The sequence below is a fragment of the Pseudorca crassidens genome, chromosome 11 (genome assembly GCF_039906515.1).
Source record: "Pseudorca crassidens isolate mPseCra1 chromosome 11, mPseCra1.hap1, whole genome shotgun sequence".
Taxonomy (NCBI): domain Eukaryota; kingdom Metazoa; phylum Chordata; class Mammalia; order Artiodactyla; family Delphinidae; genus Pseudorca; species Pseudorca crassidens.
Genome location: NC_090306.1, coordinates 95570201 through 95590699, shown reverse-complemented (window position 1 = coordinate 95590699; position 20499 = coordinate 95570201). Strand labels below are relative to the sequence as shown.

Below are 20499 nucleotides of genomic sequence, written 5' to 3'. Positions count from 1 at the left end.
TCTTTCGGCCCCAGTTCCAGCCCTCCCCCCCACCCCAGCCCTCCTCCCCCAGAGCCCTCCCCCCAGCTCCAGCCCTCCTCCCCCCGAGCCCTCCCCCCCAGCTCCAGCCCTCCTCCCCCCCCAGCCCCCCCCCAATCCAGCTCCCCCCACCCCCCGAGCCCTCCCAGCTCTCCTGCCCACTCTGTTCTCTGCCTTCTTGGAACTCAGAGGATGCTTATTGTTGGCAACACCGTTCAGGGCTTCGTCACGTGCCACTTGGTAATCTTATTAGCACTGTGGGGCTCCCGGCCGCGCTCCTGTTCCATTATTCAGACTTTCACGTGCTCGGGAGCGAGGCTGGGCTGAGCGTTTGAGAAGGAGGTGATCGCTACTCTATGATGTTTTAAAGCCCTGGGTCCAGAGCCAGGGAAGTCCAGCTGTGTCCCCAACTCTCCGGTTGACCTTGGAAAGTACCTGAGTTCCCAGAGCCTCAGCTTCCCCATCTGCAGTATTAGGAGGTTTAACTTTGAAGTAGCTTCATGTTCTAGAACATCGATGATTCTCCCTCTGGTAGCAGTGGCACTAATGTTGGTGCTTGCCCTGTGCTAAGCTCTTTACAGCCCTTGACAACGCTATGAGGTAGGCACTGTTACCACCATCATTTTACAGATTAGGAAACGGAGACACAGGGAGAGTGAGTTTACATGTCCAAGGTCACAAACTTAAGTAGTGAGACTGTGATTCAAATCTGGTGCTTTAAAATTCCTTCCTTCCTACAAATACCTATTGTGTACCTCCTAAGTGCTACAGAATGGGGATTCACTGGTGAAAAAATCTGTATGGTCCCCATCCTTGTGAGATATTTAGACTTGTGGGGCCGACAGATAACAAACAAGCAAATCCCTAATTTATATATAACTACAAGGTAGGCAAATGCTTTGTAGGACTTGCCCATGGATATGCTGCTGAAAAGCTCCCTTCGCTTCTCGGAGTCTGTGTTCTGCAGGGATGAGAACCCTGATGACCTTGTAGAGTGGATGTAAGGATTACATGACTTTGCATGGGTAAAGCACTTAGCACATGGGGAGTGCTCAATATGTGGACTTGGTTATTGCTATGGTATCTTCAGACCCAGAGAAGAGGCCAGGACAAGCCTGCCATGATGACTTTTCGCCCACCATGTTGGGGGATGTGGGGGACTGAGCTTTGCTGATATCTTTCTATACCCCTTTGCGCCCTGCATCCTGCTCAGGCTGTTTCATGCTTCTGTGCCTTTGCTCAAACTAGAACTCCTGTCCAAAAGGCCATTTCTCCCCTTGAACTCCTGGAGAACTCCTATTCATCCTTCAAAACCCCATTCAGACCTCAGGACCTCTGGGAAGCCAGCCTGGACATGCTGAGTTCCCCCATCCCTGCCCTCAGATGAGGCACTGATGCCTTAGCACCCTGTGCCATTATTTCCTGCCTTCTCTCCCAAGGATCATGCCCTGAGGCAGCTCTGCCTGACAAGCACCCAGCAGAGGGCCTGGCACAGAGTTGGAACTCAGTGAGGGTTCATGAGGGGATCTGGGCTCCCAGGGTCTGGGTGCTTGGGAGAGACCTGAGGGGGTAGAGAGGCCGAGGTGCCTCAGAAGGCAGATTTGTGTCTGGCAGGGTCCCCTCCCACACTGGCACCTGTGGATTGGAAGACACCTGGGTTGCAGAGGCAGTAACGGGTGGCAAAGGTCTCCATCATGCGGTCGATCTTCTGGGCCTCGCCTGGCAGTCGAAAGCTCCACAGGAATTGTCTGGGGGAAGAACAGAACCATGGGCAGTGGAGGTGGGGGAGGCTCTAAGAGGGGGCTTAGGGGGTACCCCATCCCCCCACCCCATAAGCTGCTCTGTGTTTCCCAGGCGTAGTCTCTTTATCCTGTAAATGAGAGACTCTGCACCTGTCATCTAGGTTCATGGGGGGTGGGGGGGTGTCAGTGGAATTTGTTATTCTGAGCACCAAGACTGCAGGAGGGATCCAAGAAATGCTTTTTCTTCTAGAATACAGGAGCTGAGCGGGCACACCCCCCTGCCCATCTGAGACCCAGCACCATTTGCGGCCCAGTCCACCTTAGCCCTGTGGATTCCCGGGTCTGAGGCCCCTCCCCGCCAGGCCACTGGGCCCTGGGATTTGACTGTGGGACCCTGGGGGAGTGTCTTCCCTTGGCTGGGAAGTAAATGATTTCCACAGCTTCCAACTAAGTTCCCCAAGGGCAAGGGCAGTGCCTGCTCCTCTCACATCTCCTGGTGAGCTGGGACAGCCAGTAACTGCTCAGTAAAGGCTAGCTGAATGAGTGAAAGAATGAACAGGTGAATAAATGAACAAATGAATGTTGGAGACTCCCAACCTACCTCTCTCCTTTAAAAAGCATGGGGGTTAAAGGGAAGGCCACATTGCTTAGATGGTGGTGGCTTCTTCCTTCTCTGCCTAGCAAACTCCTAATCATCCATCAAAGCCCAGAACAAATGCCCCTACTCAGGAGCTGATTTTCCAGGCATCATCTGCAGCAGCAAGACTTACTAAGCACTGACGGTGGACCAATTCTAAGCATTTTCTCATTTAGTCCTCACCACCCTATGAGGTTGGTACTGTTAGTATCCACATTTTACAGATGAAGAAACTGAGGCACGGAGAGGTTTTTTTTTTTTTTTTTTTTTTTTTTCTTTGCGGTACGCGTGCTTCTCACTGTTGTGGCCTCTCCCATTGCGGAGCACAGGCTCCGGTCACGCAGGCTCAGCGGCCATGGCTCACGGGCCCAACCGCTCCGCGGCATGTGGGATCTTCCCGGACCGGGGCACGAACCTGTGTCCCCTGCATCGGCAGGCGGACTCTCAACCACTGCGCCACCAGGGAAGCCCCGGAGAGTTTTTTTTTTTTTTTTTGGTGTGTGTGTGTGTGTGTGTGTGACTTTCCCAAGGGGTGAGTAGCAGAGATAGGATATGAACTGAGCAGTCTGGCTCCAGAGCTTGTGCTCCTAACGCATATACTGTAATGCCTCCCATTGTTGTAAAAATGAGTAGCAACAATAATATCCTAATTAGAAAACAATAAGTAATAATAAATGCAGTACACACTAAGCTGCATTAATAAAATAAGTAAAACAAGCACTAATCCAAAGAGCAGTGGGATGGGAATGGCATCATAATAGTAATAATGATTATGATTTAATATTATTATAATAATGATGTAATATAATAATAGTAACGAGCCAGGTACTGATCCAGGCAGTCCACACCTATTATCTCATCTAACCTCAGCTCTATGGGGGGGATAATGTCATTAATTAAGTTTATTTATTTATTAAAAAATTTTTTGGGGCTGCACCACGCAGCTTGTAGGATTTTAGTTCCCGGGCCCTCAGCAATGAAAGCGCTGAGTCCTAACCACTGGACCGCCAGGGAGCTCCCTCATTTATTCATTCTTTCTCCTGATGCTTTGTTTGTGCTGTTAGCCATGTGGGTGGTGATGCCCCAACCCTTCCTGCCGTGCCACCCTCGGGGGTCAGGCCCCTGCCCCCTGCACCACTCACCTGAGGGCCTGGACAAGGTTGAGGTTGGCGAACTCGTGGCAATCTACGAAGGCCTGGAGGACCTGCAGGTTGATGGGGTCCCTGGCGAGGAGGCAGAAGGGAGGGCGGGACACACTCGGCATTTGCTGACACCCACCTCCGGGGGGGGGCGGTTGAGGTGGGGGAGGCCAAGGAGGGGAGAGATGTCCTCCTTCTGAATCCAGCCACCATCTGGTCTGTTCCCATCTGTCTGAGCCCACATCACAGTCCCCCCCGCCCCCGTGTGCACGTCCATGTCTTCCCACACACAGCAGACGCCCCACCCCGCGACGGCTCACCAACACTGTCCTCACCCAGGAGGGGAGCTCTGGTTTCAGAGCGGCCTGCCCTGAGTCAAATCCTTCCTCTGTCACTTCCTTCATGGGTGACCCCACACAAGCCACTTGACCTCCCCAAGCCCCAGTGTCCACATCTGTAAAATCAGAGAAAATGCCCACCCCCTTTTCCTCCCCCTTCCCTGATCTGAAATGAGAAAGCGTTGCCCTTCTTGCCACCTGGGTTCCCTGCTTGCTTAGAAGGAGAGTGTCCTCTGGGGAGCCTGGGGGAAGGGTCCCTGGCTTGTTGGCCCAGCTCCACGCCTGTCCCCTATAGTCTATCTGCCACCCAGCAGCCAGGAGGGTCCCCTCAGACCACTCCTCTGCCCAGAACCCTCTCAGGGATCCCCACCTTGTCACCTGCTACTTTCTCCCTTCCTCTCTTCCAGTCTCACTAGCCTGCTGTTCTTTAAGCAGCTTCTGCCCCAGGGCCTTTGCACACACTGTTCCCTCTGCCTGAAATGCTCTTTCCCCAGAGCTGCACTGCTCACCTCCTTTAAATTTCAGTCAAAGTTCACCTTCTCTGTGAGACCCTTTGTGTCCACAACTATTTAAAGTCCACAGCCTTTGAAGCATGGTTCCCAGAACTTTCTCATCTCCCTTCCCTGCTTTACTTGTATTCCAAAGAACTTATAATTTTCTAACGTATTTTACATATTTTGGGATCTGCCTTCCCCATTAGAATGTACCTCCTTGAGGGTAGGAGCTTTGTGATTTTGTGTTGTCTTTGTTTTTGACTGTGCCGCGTGACTTGTGGGCTCTTAGTTCCCTGACCAGGGTTGAACCCAGGCCCATGGAAGTGAAAGTGCCGAGTCCTAACCACTGGACATCCAGTGGTTTGTTTCTTTTTAACTGAAGTATAGTTGATTTACAACTGTGTTATTTTCAGGTGCACAGCAAAGTGATTTGGTTATACATATGTATGTATATATCTGTATTCTTTTTTTCAATTCTTTTCCATTATAGTTTATTACAGATATTCAATATAGTTCCCTGTACTACACAGTAAATCCTCGTTGTTTATCTATTATATATGGTAGTGTGCATCTGTTAATCCCATACTCCCAATTTAATCCCCCTGCCCGCCCCCCCGACCAGGAGTTTTGTCTATCTTGTTCACTGGTGTACATCCAGGGCTTGGAACACTGTCTGGTACACGGTAGATACTAAAAATATCTACTTGTTTTCTAAATGAGTGAAGGAAGGAATGAAGGCCGGCAGGCAGCCCTTGGTTCAGGGTCGGGAGGGACGTGATCAGTTAGGCCGCTGAACCCCAGGAGTTATGACTTTCCTAACATGACTCATTCCCTTACTTACCTGCACACACAATCCCTTCACCCACACTGGTGCACACCAGCACACCCTCATCCTCTACCTCCCTAAGGCCCCGCCCTCCTTACCTCTCCCCCAAGTAGGTGCCGATGGCCGTCTTGTTGAGGCCCTCGCCCTTGTACAAGAACTGGGCGATATCTTGGACATCCGGGGTCAGCAGCTTGTGCTCAGTGAGGTACTGGATGCCCTGGAGGTGGTACACAGAGCCCGTGAGTAGCCCCGCCCAGCAGCTGGCCTGGGAGGAGGGAGGGAGAGAGCCTCTGTGGCCAGAGCCCTGGGCCTGGCATTCTAGCATTGGCACAGCTTGTTCTGGGAAGTCGTGTTCCCTCCTTAATAGAAGTTGCCTGTGTAAGGTGGTGAGTTCCCCATCAGCAGAGATGTGCAAAGAGAGATGGGGTTCCTGCCGTGAACCAGGTTCATGCCAGGTGCTCCCCAGGGTGCCCTTCAGTCTGACACTCTTTGAGGATATGCTTCGATGATTCTATGAATTTATAATTTTAAGATTGAATGATTCAGCCCTTCCTTTTGTCCCCCTTAAAATTCATATTATTTAAACATAGTGTTTCATTTTTTCTTACAAGTAATCTATGTCCATTGTATAAAAGTTAGAAAAAAACTGCTCAGTCAAAAGGAGAGGAAATTGCTCAGTCCTACCACTCGGAGGTAGACAGTTTCCCTGGTGGTCCTTTCCTCCCTTTTCTGTGTGAAAATGGGAGTGTGCCTCGCCGATTTTCTGATCTGACAATATCTCAGACATCTCTCCCCACGACCCAGGGAATGGAAGTCTGTCATCTAATTTTAGGAGTTTGAGGGGTTGCTGTCTGGTTTTCCGTGATGATGCCTTCGAGTCCCTATTCCTTTTGGAGAAGAGGCTGCTGGGAGAGGGGGGACAGGTTGTGGAGGGCTCTGAGTGACGGGCAGATGGCCCAGGGGATCCCTCAGGGGCCCCTCCCTGAGGGGCGCTCAGGCAGGATCAGGTAGGAAGTGAGTTAGCGCGCGCGCGCGTGCGTGTGTGTGTGTGTGTGTGTGTGTGTTTGTGTGTGTGTGTGTGTGGTCTGTGTGGTCTGTGTGGATGGGGGCAGGGGTTGATTGCTGTGCCACTGGGACACGGGAGGCCTGTGATGGGGAAGAGGCAACCTTCTAAGCGAGAGCAGTAAATTTCCAGGGACCCCGTGTCTTCCCTGACCCCACCTCTGTGTGTCAACTTGTGGTTTCCTCCTGTCCCGGCTCCTACAGGAAAGGAGCCCAGGGCCACCTGGCTGGGCGAGGGGTGGGGACTGGGGGTGCTCTGAGACCAGTGGGGGTGGGGTTAGAGCGTAGCTGAGCCCTGAGCACTCAGGGCTCCACGCCAGCATCTCAGGACTGGCTCCCCAGCCGAGGGGCTGGAAGACACTTCTGGAGACTGAGTCCCAGAGTTTAAGGGCCCCACTGTCCAAAGTCCAAATCACAGAGCGGGGCACAGACATCACAGACCCCATCGCATCCTCCTGGCTCCCACCTCATGCCCCGGAGCTACTATGCTGTGGGGTGGCGGAGCCCCCAGCCATAACAGGCGTGGGGCAGGATAAGATGCTGAGCCCGGCGGGGCTTCAGTTTCCTCATCTGTAAAGTGGGTAATTGTGTCAGTTGAGGGGGAACAAGAGGACATCGTGGAGGGCCCCAGCATGCAGCTCTCCCGGCCCCCTGACTCGGCCCCCGCACTGCCTACCTTCACGGGATCCATGTTGAATTTCTTGCGCCCGATGCCCAGCTCCTTCTCTTTCTGGGCCATGCGGCTGTAGACAGGAAGACATCAGCCTGGACGCCCCCGGACCCCAGGACACCCCTCCAGTCCCCGAGGACGCTTCCCTCAGCTAGAGCCAGTATTCCCTAAGGGCCTCCAAGTGGGGCTGGAATCACCGGGGAGAACGTGAGAAATGCAGGGCTTGGGCCCCTTCCTGAGCTGCAAGACCATATTTCCAATGGGCCCAGCTCTGGAGCTGTGGCCTCAGGAGCCAGAGATGCTCCTGGGGGGGATGTAGAGGGGCCCCGTGCTTAGAGGGGGAGCAAGATAACAGGGAGGTTGTGGGTAACAGCACAGGCTTTGGAGCCAGGCTTCTGGTGCAAATCCCACTCATCTCTCTGGGACTCAGTTTCCTCATCTGTAGCATGCGGTGACTATCACCTGCCCCCCAAGCATTGTTGAAAGGTTAAAGCATTGAAAATAGCTAGCGTTAGGTGCCGTGTAAATGTTATGTTGTTGTCATTTTTGGGGCTGGAGACACGGGGGCAGTGCACGTGTGTATGTGGGCGTGAGTGCGTGCACGTGTCCGGGCTAGGAAGGTGGAGATCAGAGGCATCAGAGAGCTGAAGGCTGGCAGGGGCAGGGTGGGGATCTCCTGGGACACCGTATGGAGGAGTCAGTGCCCTGGGGCCCTAGGGGATTATGTAGGGACCAACCTTCTCATTGTACAAATGGGGAAACTGAGGCCCAGTTAGGGGAGGACCGACCGCAGGTCACAGAGCCAGGGGCAGTCTTCCTATAGAAGGGGTGGGGTGATGACACCTTACAGGTGGAGTGAGGTGGACCAGCCTCGGCCTTGCCACAGGCCAGGCTCCTGTCCCTGTAAGGCCCCTGGCTTCCTTATCTTCATACTTGGGGCTGAAATTCCCCTCTCCCTGGCCCAACCCAGGATGCTCCTGGCCAGCGATTGGTCAGGGGCTGGGTCAGGGTGGGTTGGGAGAGACTTTGGGTGGAGGAGGTGGGAGATCGGGGCTGCTGCTGAAGAGAGGGGTTGCTGGAAGCAAGGACCAGACCAGACCACGGGATGGAGTGTCAGGGCCGCCCTGTTCCTATTTCACCCCCCTATGCCTCCCCTCTGGGGGTCCAACCCCTGATTTCACCAGGGCCCGGGCTCATTCACTCTCACTCATGGCATGTGACGTCCTCAGGAAGCCACTGTGGCAGCTTCCCAGGGTCCCCTGCCGGGCCCCTCACCTCTCCTCTGCTGTCTCGAAGCAGTCGATTTGAGCAAACACATCTTCGATCTCGTCCTTCAGCTTCTGTGGGGTGGCGGGCGGGGGGAGGGTGGGGAGGTAGAGTCAGGGGGCTGAGCCTGGGACAGAAAGGGCTTCACGACACCCCCCCCCCCCCAAACACAGCCATTCCCACTTCCAGGCGTGATTCCCAAACCTCTGTCCTGAGCTGCCACTAAGAGACCCTCCCCCTGGTGGATCCCTTTCCCGAATATCTCACATCCTCAAAATCCCAAGTCAAACTTCTTGCCTCTGTTTATCCCTAGTTCTCCCGGGGCTCCTCTCGTGGCGTGAGGGAGCCCCCAGTCCCTAGCCTTTCCCCCACTCTATTTCTGGTCTTCCCATCTCTCACCTCTGCAGCTGAAAAGTGTCCTAGCCTTGAGCCAAAGCTTCCCGGCAAGCCCTCCTCCGCCGGCTGCCATCTTTCTGAAGCACCGCTTGGTGCCGGCCCTTTTTCCACTCAAACTCCATCCATGGCTCCTTACTGCCTGGCCAGGCAGGAGGTACCCACTCTCACCCAATGATCGGGCCCCAACTCCGCTCTGGTTTCCCTCCCTCCATCCGTTTACCCTGTCCCGCTCCCTAGACTCTGTGGCCACTACGAGCCAGGAGCTATGGGTCAACAGGGTACAAGACGGCACAGGACCTCTTCTCAGGGACTTTGCAATTCCAGTGAAATTTACAGAAGAGGACACGGAGGCCCAGAGAGGTGAAGGGACATGTCCAGCATCTTACTCCAAGCCTCTGCTTTCCCTGACACCCCCCAGGCTTCTTCCATCTTGACCTGGCGGGAGGTGCCCAGTGGCAGAGGAGACTCCCTAACTCAGTGGCAGCAGCAAGAGCCCCCAAAGGCACCCCTGCCTTCCCTCACCTCCCTGAAGATCTCTGGGATGGGGGTGGTCCTAACAGGGCTTTGTCCTGCGGCCCAGGAGCAGCATGGGGCCTGGAGCCTCGTTCTGAGCCCAGTCAGCTCCTGTCCATGTGAACTTGGCCAAGTCACTGAGTGGCTTCCCCACAAATAAAATGAAGGTTCACTCGTAAGTATTAACTGAGTACCTACTATGCTCTGACTATTGGACTCGGGATATAGTGGTGGGAAACAGACCCAGGCTCTCCTTACATGGAGCTCACCCCACTGGACTTTGGATCATGGGACAAATGAAAGGACCATGCAGGAGATGATCAGAGTAATGGTCTAGAAAGAGCCTGGCACATGGTAAGTACTTGCTGAGGGAGTTATCTTGTGCCTTCGTCTTTCTCTGGAATCTTAGGTGTACACGTGTTGGGATGGGAAGTGGGGTCCCACCAACTACAGCCAGAGTGGACAGGGCGACCCCTAGGAGGCGAGGCATTTGGGCTGAGAATGAACCAGGAGAAGAAGGAGCCATGAGGAGGGATTAGGAGAGTGTCAGGCAGAGGGGACTGTGAGTGCAAAGGTCCGGGGGCAGGACCGAGCATGGTGGCACATTCCAGGAGCAGAAGCAGGGCCTGTTTCAGAAGGTTGCTGAGAATCAGATGAGCTAATGTCTGAGAAACTGGTGAACTGACAAGTGCTGGGCAGATAATGGTATTATCTTGACCAAATGGTCTACATTTTCGGGGGGATGAATCTGAGGTCCGGGTTGGAGATGAGGCCAGACTGAGGCCATACAGGTGGGGCTCTGCTCATAGTAGGTGCTGAACTGATGGTTCCCTTTCTCTCCCCTGCTCTCCTGGCTCTCTCTGAGCCCAGCAGCTGAACCCAGGAGTGGGGACTCCCCTGGGAATTCTGTTCTCCCCACTCCTGGGGGCTGGGGCTGAGGCTACCTGTGGGCTGGAATCTGGCCCCGCTCTTGGCCCAGGCTGGGTCAGGAGGTGTGCGAACATGTATGACTGCTTGCTTGTGGGTATGTGTGGTTTGAGGGTGTGTCAGCACGAACATGTGGGTGGACAAGAGCCTGTGTGTTTGTGAGCGTGAGTGTGAGCACACCTGGATGTCCTCCAGAAGCTGCTTCCGATGCCATTTGATCCGCTGCAGTTCCTCGGCCTCCCCGCTGCTCAGCTCCCCTGGGTCTGGAGAGAGAAGAACTGGTGGTCCCTGGCTCATTCCCCGCCCTCCCCTCCGTCACTCGGCTCCAGCCACCCCAGCTAGCTCTCACTTCCCCAGGGCCCTCTTCCTTCTAGAAACCCATGACTTGCTTGCCCTCTTCATCCAGGCCTTGGCTCAGATGTCACCTCCTCCAAGAAGCCTTCCCTGACTGCCCTGTCTAAAGCAGTCCCTCCCCACACTCCCCTCCTACCAGCTTTATGTCTCTTCTGCCCCTCTGGGTACAGACCCCCTAAGCCATCTTGTTTACTTGCATCTTTTGTGTTCTACTCATTCCACTCAGCCCCATGAGAATAGGCACTTCAACAATTTTGCTCACTGCTGTATCCTCAGCCCCTAGAAAGAGCCTGACACAGAGCAGGAGCTCAGTGCAATACTTGCTGAAGGCATTCATCCTCTGCTGCAACTCTACTTCTTCACTGGATCACGCATCTGTCATTTATTCATTTGTTTGTATGACCGGGAAGTGGTGATCATTTTGCCTCACATCCCATTGGCCAGATGTAGCCACACGGTTACAGCTACCTTCAAGGGAGGCTGGGTAATGAGCCTTTAATAGGGTGGTCCTGATATCCTTACTATGTAAGATGGGGAAACTGAATTTGGGGGGACATTTCACAGTGCCTGCCCCAGACACTCAGGCTCAGAGAAGTGAGGTGACCTGGCCAGGGTCACAAAGACACAAGTTGTTGAGCTAGGTTGGGACTTGGGTTGGGATGACGACAAAGTCTGAGTTCTTTCCCCGTCACCTGGAAATGAATTAAAGGAGACACAGGTGTGCCAATGTTCTGGCAATGTGCTATGACCATTCCCCCACCTGGGTCAGCTGACCTACCTCTACCCCCACCCCCCTTCCTGTCCCATCCATAACACTCTCCTGGTCAAAATCTCCATGGATTCCTTATTCCATAGGGGGAAAAGTCCTCATCCAGCCAGGCTTATTCCCCACCATTCTCAACAAGAGCCTGCCAGTCCAGCCTGCCTGCTCCTCACTGCCCCCAAAATGGTCTAACTCTCAGTCTTACTTCTCCACCTTTGCCTCTACAGCTCCTCCACCCTGTGATGCCTTTTCCTGTCTGCCCATCCACATCCTCTCGACTCTCAAGTCCTAGCTTTGGGAAGCGCCTGGCCACATTTCTTAAAGGTTTTGCAAGGACAGATATGATCTCTTCCAAATAAAAGCAGAGAATATCAAGAGGTCCCTTTCCCTACTTCCCCTCCTGTTGACTGAGCAGTCATCTTGGACTTTGAGATGTTAGCTGGGTATTGAGGTGGCAGAGCACCAAGCTAGAAGGAGGCTGGGCCCTGGGCAGCCATGTGGAGAAGAGTCATCACGTTCACCTCCACCAGCTACCCACTTGGACTTTTCAATGAGAGAGAAATAAGTTTTGAGAATGTCTCAGTCACTGCTATTCTGTGTCTTTTTGTTACATCCGCCACACCTGAAACTCAACTTATCCAGTGTCCTTGTCTCTGAAGCATGAACCATAACCTAGACGGTGGTGGTCAGGATTAAAAAAATCTGAATTTTGTCAAACACTCAGTGAGGATCTGACATACGGGAAGGGTACAACACACGTATAATGGGAGCCATGTTGTGTCACCCAGTTCTCCCCCTCAGGACCAAGGCACCCACTCCCTCAGCTGCTGTGTGTGTGTGTGTGTGTGTGTGTGTCTGTGTGTGTGTGTGTGTGTGTGTGTAGCCTCCTGATGACTCACAGCTGAGTCCCTCCTCAGGAACTTACCTCAGCCCAAATGGAGCTGCCTTGCCCAAGGATACGCCCCTCCCAAAGGGCAGTCACTACATGAAAAGCCAAGAGCCCTTGCCTGGTTTGTGGACCTGAGCAGGTTTTAGATTCCAGGCCCTACTGACTGAAGGAGAGGCCAGGCCCGCAGAAGGAAGGCTCCTGCAACACTGTGGCAGGTGTAAATGGTAATGATTCCCCTGTCAAGCAGCCAAGATGGGTCTGACCCACCAAGTCATAAAGTCAAGTGAGCCCAACAGCAACCCTTTGTAAGCGGTTCACCCAGGAACAGGTGTGAGCAGAGACAGAAGGCTCCAGGAAGCCCCAGGGACAGGTGACCCAGACCCTCATGTCATCCACTTGTTGTCATTCTGTGGTACCAGGTCCCTCAGCTCATACTATGTCTTTATGGATGGGTCCCTTGTGGCCTCATGACAAAGGGGAAAATGCCTGAACTCGGTTCCAGGATGGGTGACTCAGTGTTCGTGTACAAGTAAAGCTGGACAGCTGTTGAACTACAGACCTGCTCAAGGCGCTCAAGAGAGAGTGGTGGAAGTCGTCCCAGTGAGCAGAGCTTTGGGTAGGGCACCCGGTCCATTTCATGTGGAAAGAGAAGCGGCACGAGGTAAGAATATACATGCATTCATGGGCAGTAGAAGATGCCTTGACTTCTCGGTCAGAAGGAAGGAAATAAGGACGTTTGGGAACAGAGAGGTTCCGGGGAAGAGTCAAGTGGGTGGCCCTATGGGAGTGGGCACAGGGTAGGAAGATTTTTGTAAAACACCCTAATGTTCCCCAGGAAGCAGCCACCACAGGAGAGGCACTAAGTCACCAGGCGCATAGAATGACTCAGCCAGTTGACATCAGCGAGTCTCTGACTGGCTAGCCCAGTGCTGGTACAACGGTACATGAATGAATGTGGCCTCTGTGGAGGCTCTGCGTGGACCCACTCACCCAGGCTCTCCAAGCTACCACCACTGCTGAATGTCAGCCCTGCCAGCAACAGAGACCCATTTTTTCTTGAGAAGACCAAACAGCAACTTGGTGGCAAACCGATTACATTGGATCCCTTGGTCTGGATATGGTGGCCTTTCCTGCCCACAGAGCCTTGGCCAGCGCCACTGTCCAAGGGCTTGATCTGCTGACCCAGAACACTGCAACACATCAGACTAAAGGACGACCCTCTTTACAGTAAAGGAGGTGTGGGAGGAGCATGTGGCCATGGGATGCAATGGTCCTCTTACACATTTCACCACCAGAGGATGCTGGCCTGATGGAACGATGGAGCAGTTATGGAGGTGCTGCTGACGTGTCAGCTTGGAGATGATGTCCTGCTTGGATGCGTCCTCCTCCTCCAAGATGAACTCTACACCCTAAATCAATGACCATTAGATGGTGCTCTTTCCCCAAGAGGTAATCTCCTGGGATTCAGGAACAAGGAAGGAATAGGAGCGCTACCATCCTTCTACTGACCTACTTGGGAGTTTTCCTTTCTGTCCTTGTAACTATGAGGTCTAGAGATCCTGGTTTCCTGGGGGGTGAGGGGAGGTGGTACCTACACCAGGGGACAAAGCAAGAGTCTCATCAACCTCTAAATTCAAACACACCTATGCCAGCAGCTCCATGTAAATCATGTCATTTAATCTTCACAACTCTTTCAAGTGGATCTTTCCCAGTTTAAGACACTGAGGTCAGAGAGACGAAGTGACTTGCCCTGGGTCACATAGCCAAGAAGGGGCAGTGCTGGGATCAAAACATTAGTTTGCCAACACCTAAGCCTCCATCCCAGGAGAGGTGGGTTCTGCATGCCTTTGGGGACATGCAGGGACAGAAGGAGTGAGGGGCCACCCTCACGGAGACAGGAGCAGGGCCAGAGCAAGGGAGGCAGCGTTAGAGGCTGGGGCCCAGAACTCCTCTGTCAGGAGTGAAGGGAGGCTGAGTTCCATGGTGGAAGAACCCAATCACCTCTAGTTGACTTTGGGGTGAAAGATCAGACTTTTGTGTTTTGTTTGCTTTTCGTTGTTTTCCTGTTGGCTGGGGCTTGTGTCCTGAAGGCCTGTTTCTGGCCCAGGGCACACCTGCTGCTGGAGGCCACATGGACTCCAGACAGGGTGCTTGTTGGAGAGAAGCTGGGTGGGAATTCCGTGTTTCTATTGATAATCCCCAATGTGGATCCCGTGGCTGGGTCCCAGGCTGACTTCTCCTCTCTCCCCGTGGGGTCTCATGAATCCCCCTCTCCCCTCCTGGGCCAAGGAATCACACACATACCCTCAGCTCCAGCCCCTTCCCCGAGCTTCAGACCCCTCCATCCCCCTGTGTCCTGACCAACGCTCATTTGTCACTGTGACTGAAACGGAACTCCTAGAATTTCCCATCGACCTGGCCTTCTTCCTGAGTTCTCAAGCTCTGGGAATGGCCCCCCAGATACCCCAGCCAGAACCCCAGGAGGCACCTTGACACGCACCCCCTCTCTCATCCTTGTGTCCATCACCAAGCCCTGTCCACCTTCTTTCTGTTTCCATGGCCTCCACCCTCCCCACAACCCTGGACTCCGCTGTCTGGATGACTGAGGACCTCCCGAAGTCTCCCTGCCTCTGCTCTGCCCCTCCCATGGCCTCCCATTGTCCTGGGGATAAAACCCCCAAATCTTACTGGGTCCATCAGACCTGCTGGTGCCCCACCCTCATCTCACATTGGGCCCGCCCCTGCCCCAGGCTGGAGGCCTCCTGGCTGCCCTTCACGTGTTCCAGTGAGCTCTCTCCCTCCACGGGCCTTCGCACATGCTGTTCCCCCTTGTCTGGAATGCCCTTCCTTCTCCTCTCTGCCTAGCGGCCCCTACTCATTGTCTCCATCTCCTCTCAGGGGCCCTCCTGTGCTCCATCTGGGCACCCCCCCTCCGTCACCTCCTTCCCATCCCCGCAGCAGTTCTGGGATCTTGCTTCCTAAACAAGCCAAGCTGTTGGCTAAGGAAAGGCATTCTGGTTGAGCACCTTCTGTGCTTCAGGCCCTGGGGGCTCCAGGCTCTTGCCATCCACTATCTGGTTTGATCCTGACCACAGCTCTGGAGGAAGGTATTTCTAAATCTCATTCTATAGATGAGGCACCCAAAGCTCAGAGAGGTTAAGTGACCTGCCCAAGGGGACACAGCTGGAAGGTGATCGAGTTGTGATTTACACTCATCTGGGCCTCCAAGGCCACAACCCTCACATCGATCTTCAGAAGCCAGGTATCTCTGCGCAAATCATCAAAACCCCATCAAGACGCTAAGCTTGGATATTCTGACACAGAAATGTTGACCGTGGCTGAACACCAAGGAGAATGAAGACAAGATGCTGGATGATGTCTACAGTCTGAGCCCCTTTCTCTTTTTGGGTAAGAAATAAAACAAGGCCAAGGGCTTCCCTGGTGGCGCAGTGGGTGGGAATCTGCCTGCCAATGCAGGGGACACGGGTTCGAGCCCTGGTCTGGGAGGATCCCACATGCCGCGGAGCAACTAGGCCCGTGAGCCACAACTACTGAGCCTGCGCGTCTGGAGCCTGTGCTCCGCAACAAGAGAGGCCATGATAGTGAGAGGCCCGCGCACCGCGATGAAGAGTGGACCCTGCTTGCCGCAACTAGAGAAAGCCCTCGCACAGAAACGAAGACCCAACACAGCCAAACAACAACAACAACAACAAACAAACAAACCAAAAAAAAACAAGGCCAACATGGTAGAGCTGGGGAAGGTGCTTTTTCCTTTGTCCTGGGAGAGTGGGTTGGAGTGAGGGTAGAGAGGGGTTATTTGTCTTTTTCTTCATGCAGCTCTTCGTGGTTTGACAGGAGCATTCCTGAACCCTCTCAGTCCACTGTCCCCTTCTGTCAGGTCCTGACCCCAACAGGTGGCAGCTGGCCGAGTACATCTGAACCCTGAAACAGTGCTGACAGCCCCGAGCCTGTGGCACTCATCCCGTGGTGCATGGGGGGGGGTGTCTTCCAACCCTTCACCTATTTGTTTAAAAGTGGGGATTTCTCTCCATTTCAGAGCTGACGACACTGAGGTGCAGTGAGGTTGACAAGGACACAGCCTGAGGGGGGTCACTACTGACTCCAAGCCTAGTGATGATGGAGTTTCAGGCACTGGTGCAGCTCATGGGAGATGGATTTTAATGATAATAATAGTGACACTAATGATAAAAAACACAAAGATATTACAATGATGGTAACCACTGCCACCACCATGAGCTCTGTTTACTCCTCACCGCGCTGTGCTTCCCACACCTCGTGAAGGCCGCCCTTGGACACCGACCCATACGCCCCGTGGCTGGGCTGCCCTCCGCACCCCGTGCCCAGGCCAGCTGAGTGTGCCCAGGTGCCGTCCCGGCCATCTCCCCGGCTCCTCTCTACTTCCCCTTTGTCCTTCCTCTTTCCCATCATATTTTTAGAAATCTGCTCGCAGCCTGGCTTCCAGGACAGCTGGCCCCGCTTCCCCTTTCCAGGGCAGGAGGAGGGTGCGATCCTGGGGCCCTAAAGGCGGAGGCTTCTCAGAGTCTGGGTGCGAGGGGGTCTGAGATGGGGGGCGGCTAGCAGAGCTGCACCCCGCCCCAGCCCCAGAGGGCCTGCAGGCACATCAGATCGTGTGGCTTCCTCCCCCAACCCATCTGCCTCTATTTTTAATCTGCAGTCTTGCTGCACCAGCCCCGCGGCTGTCTTTGGTCACATTGGGGCTTTGTTGCCTGGACCTCTCAGCTTTTCAGCAGACCTAGGGGGAGGGGACCTGCTTCTGGGTGTCAGACACCCACAGCTGGAGGAGGGCAGGCAGCCCCTTTGCCACCATCCTGTCCATTGTATGAGCAGGGAAACTGAAACCCACAGAAGGAAGAGGCCCATCATGACCACTGGCAGGTTGGTGCACAGCTGAGATCTGAGCCAGGTCGGGCTGACTCCAAATCCTTGTTCTTTCCCCACTTCCCCGGGGTGAGGCCAGGATGATGGTGTCCACTTAGAGGTGACAAATCGGAGCTCAGAGAGGGCAAGTCACCGGGCTGTGAAGGAGCTCCGAGTAAGACCCAGTCTGGGTAGCAGAGAAATGACCTTCCCTCCCTCCACTTCCTCCAGGAAGTCTTCCCAGATCTCCCTTGCCCCGGGTAGAGAGAGTCGCTCTCTCCCAGGCTGCAGGTCTGTGCCCATTTGCACATCTGCCCTGGGTCACTCTCCTATAGGGTTTTCTCCCCCTCCCCCCATTTCCGAGCCAGCAGCTCCCTCAGGACTGGGCTTGTGGCTGGGTCATTGCTGTCTCTAGCATTGCACAGCCCAGGACCTGCACACCACAGGACTACTTATTGAATGAATGAATGAATGAATGAGTAGATGAACTGATCAGTGCAGTCCTCACATCTCCCAAGAGACTGCCTGCAGTGACTCCATTCAATCCCTGTCGTCCCAGGACCAGCCTGAAGCAAAGCAGTGACTCACCTCTTGGCCTCCCTGGGAGGCCTCGCCCCTCCCCTCCCTGACAGCCCAGGCTCAGCTGGGGCTCTCGCTCTTCTCAGATCTTGTCCTTATTCTGCCACTAATTGGCCGCCCGACTTTGGGCAATTCCGTCCTCTCCTCCAGTTCACCTCTGTGAGCCTCAGTTTCCTCTTTGCATTATGGGTGCAACCACCCTAAGGACTTCTGTACACGAAGACCCCAAGAATAACGGTGGAAAGACAGGCAGTGTGGGGGGGATTACTTCACTGTTTCTTGTCACCCTCGCATCTGCTGAGTGACCTTGAGCCAGGCACTGTTCCTTCTGGGTCTCTGCTTGCGTCCCTACTTGCCCCTAAGATGTGTTCACCGAGCCGTACAGTCCGCGAGCCACCTGCCCCCAAAAGCCGCCAGGAGAAGCTTGGGGTTCGGGGAGAGAGCAGTGGACAGGGAGCTTGGAGGTGGGGAGTCATCCTGCCTCAGCAAGACTGTCCCTCTCCTGGCCTCCTTTGTTCCAGCTGAAAATGGGGGCTGTTGAAATGGATCAGTGGTTCTCTGTGTTCCCCAGAACACTTGGGGCGAGGGGAGGCCCAGTGAGTGGGCTCAGACTGCTTTGTTTTAGGTTTTGTTTGAAGAAAGGGGTCTGTGGCTAACAGGATTCACGTCATCTGGACCTGGGGAACTGGACAGCTCCTGGCAACCCTTGTCTTCTGGAGTTCCAGGCCATGTTGGAACATTCTGAGATGCAGGGCACAGAGACTTGGCCGCTCTCCTCTCGGCCTCACAGAAACACAGCACAACACAGTCCTGTCCTCTTCCTGTACCAACTGACAGCCTCCTCTCCTGCTTACCAGGTAGGGTCTCAGCCATGGTCCCCTGCTGGCCGCTCCACTGGCAAAAGTGGTGCCCTTAGCCTCCCCAAAGGCCATTGTCACCCACCAGAGGCCAAACGGGCTGCAGGGCCCTTGTTCCACCCAGACAGTTATCATTCTCACAGACATCATCATCTTCAACACAAACAACCTTTCTCAGTCCCACCTCAGGGCCTTTGCACTGGCTGTTCCTTTGCCTGGAATATTCTTTCCCCAGAAACCCACACGGATCACTCCCTTCCCTCCTACAAGTCTCTGCTCAAACGGAGTCTCCTCTTGAGGACTTCCAGCCACCCATCTTCCTTATCTCACTTTACTGGTCTTCATTCTGCTTGTCACCACCTGACATAGTACATTCATATATTTACTGTCTGTCTCCCCCTCTAGAGCGTAAGCTCACGAGGGCAGGGCCCATGCCTGCTTTGTTCGCGGGACTCCCAGCATATGCTACACAGCTTGGCACCTAGCCTGAGCTCATAAATATCTGTTGCCTGCTTCTGCAAGTCCCGTCTGTGTTATATCTATTTACACACCGATTCCTGCAAGGCAGGCACCGTTATCCCCATTCTACAGAACAGGAAACTGACAGGTCGGCCCAGGTGCTTACCTGGGTGGCACAAGTCCATTCTGAAGCCCCCGGGAAAGGTGGCCTGTGCTCCTGTGGCCCACTGACCCAGCTGCTGCTCAGGCAGGGATGCGTCATCTCAGCTACAACAGGCCCCTTCCCGTTTGCCCCGCCCAGCACAGTGTGGGGAGGAAGTCCTGTCCTGCTGGGGTCTGGTGCGTAGTCTCTTGATGTCGCAGCACTTCCTAAAAACCAGCAGAGTTTTGGGTAGCGGGGACTCTGCATTTTGGGTGTGGGCAAGGGAGGGACAGAGGCAAAAGAGACAGAGAGGGATAAAAAGAGAAAGATGGTGACCCAGAGAAAAAAACACAAACACACAGATACACACACACACACACACACACACACACACCCAGAGGAAGATGATTACTGGAGGACAGAACCTCCCTGCATATAAGCTGAAGGATCATTCAACTTGGACTGTCCAAGCTGAGCCCAATCAATTCTACCCCACAAGCTCTCCTTCATCAACTCTCCCTTGAGCAAAGAAAAATTAATTGAGTGCTAGGAAGGGCTTTGCTTCCCCTCAATGAAATGCCTGGCTTTTTCCTGCCTAGTGGTCAGTCGGGCATTATGTTCAGTTTCCCTTTCCCCCCAGGCTGCTAGGAAGCTCAGTCAAATCTGAAGCTCTTTTACAGCTGTTCTGTTGTAGCATACAGACTTTAAGGCCAGACTCAGCAGTGTGATTCAGCTCTGCCACTCAGGACCTGTGTGAAATTGGGTGAGTCACTTATCTGCCATGAGCCTCAGTTTGCTTAACTACGAAAGGGGAATAATAATCCTCACCTCAGGGTTATGGAAAAGATGGAGGGAGATAATGTGTGTAAGATGATTGGCTATTCAATAAACACTATCTTCTTTATCCTTTCGGTTTAAATTTTCTTTGGGGGTTAAAATTCATAATTTTATTGCTTGTGCCTCTTTTTGGCAGGCTGATTCCATTCTTTATGGAAAAAGGTGCGGTGTAAAGAAAGATCTATAAAGTAAATGCTCATTCCTTGTAACTTTGTGGCACATATCGGTTTATTCATCTGTTTCCCCACCAGTCTTGAGGCCCCATGAGGACAAGATCACCTCTGTGTCCCATGTCTGGTAAATGCTGGGAACCTAGGGGGTGTTCAAGTGTGCAATGAATGAATGGATGAATGAATGAATGAATGAATGAAGGGCACACAGGGGAGATGGTGTGGTTGATGCAAAAGTTGGCTACAATTTCCACCACTTCCTGTCTCCACACCCCTTTGCACTGTGACGCTGCCACTCTTCCTATCAAGAGGTGGTGTCTATTTCTCTTCCCCTTGAATCTGGACTGGGCTGTTGTCTTTCTTTGACCACTAGAATGTGACAGAAGTAAATGTTACATGACTTTCCAGGCGAGGCCTTAAGAAAACTTGTGGCCCAGCTGCCCCGGGTGGCCTGCTGAGAATAGAGACACATGGAGAAGAGAAAACTGAGGCTCCTTTCGGGGACACGCTTGACCAAGTTGG

The 20499-nt window shown here is 53.7% G+C and overlaps 1 protein-coding gene across 1 annotated transcript in view; it reads right to left on the bottom strand.

The window, feature by feature from the left end:
• CYTH4 (cytohesin 4) overlaps positions 1 to 19140 on the bottom strand; it is a 30886-nt gene extending 11746 nt beyond the window's left edge. The window contains exons 1-7 of the mRNA XM_067697977.1: positions 18995 to 19140; positions 10209 to 10291; positions 8202 to 8266; positions 6933 to 6999; positions 5293 to 5411; positions 3540 to 3620; positions 1654 to 1766 (exon numbers count right to left, since the gene is read on the bottom strand). Of these exons, the coding sequence (XP_067554078.1) occupies positions 1654 to 1766; positions 3540 to 3620; positions 5293 to 5411; positions 6933 to 6999; positions 8202 to 8266; positions 10209 to 10291; positions 18995 to 19013 (547 nt within the window). The 5' untranslated portion in view covers positions 19014 to 19140. The remainder of the gene's footprint in view (positions 1 to 1653; positions 1767 to 3539; positions 3621 to 5292; positions 5412 to 6932; positions 7000 to 8201; positions 8267 to 10208; positions 10292 to 18994) is intronic.
• Between the last annotated feature and the right edge of the window lie 1359 nt (positions 19141 to 20499).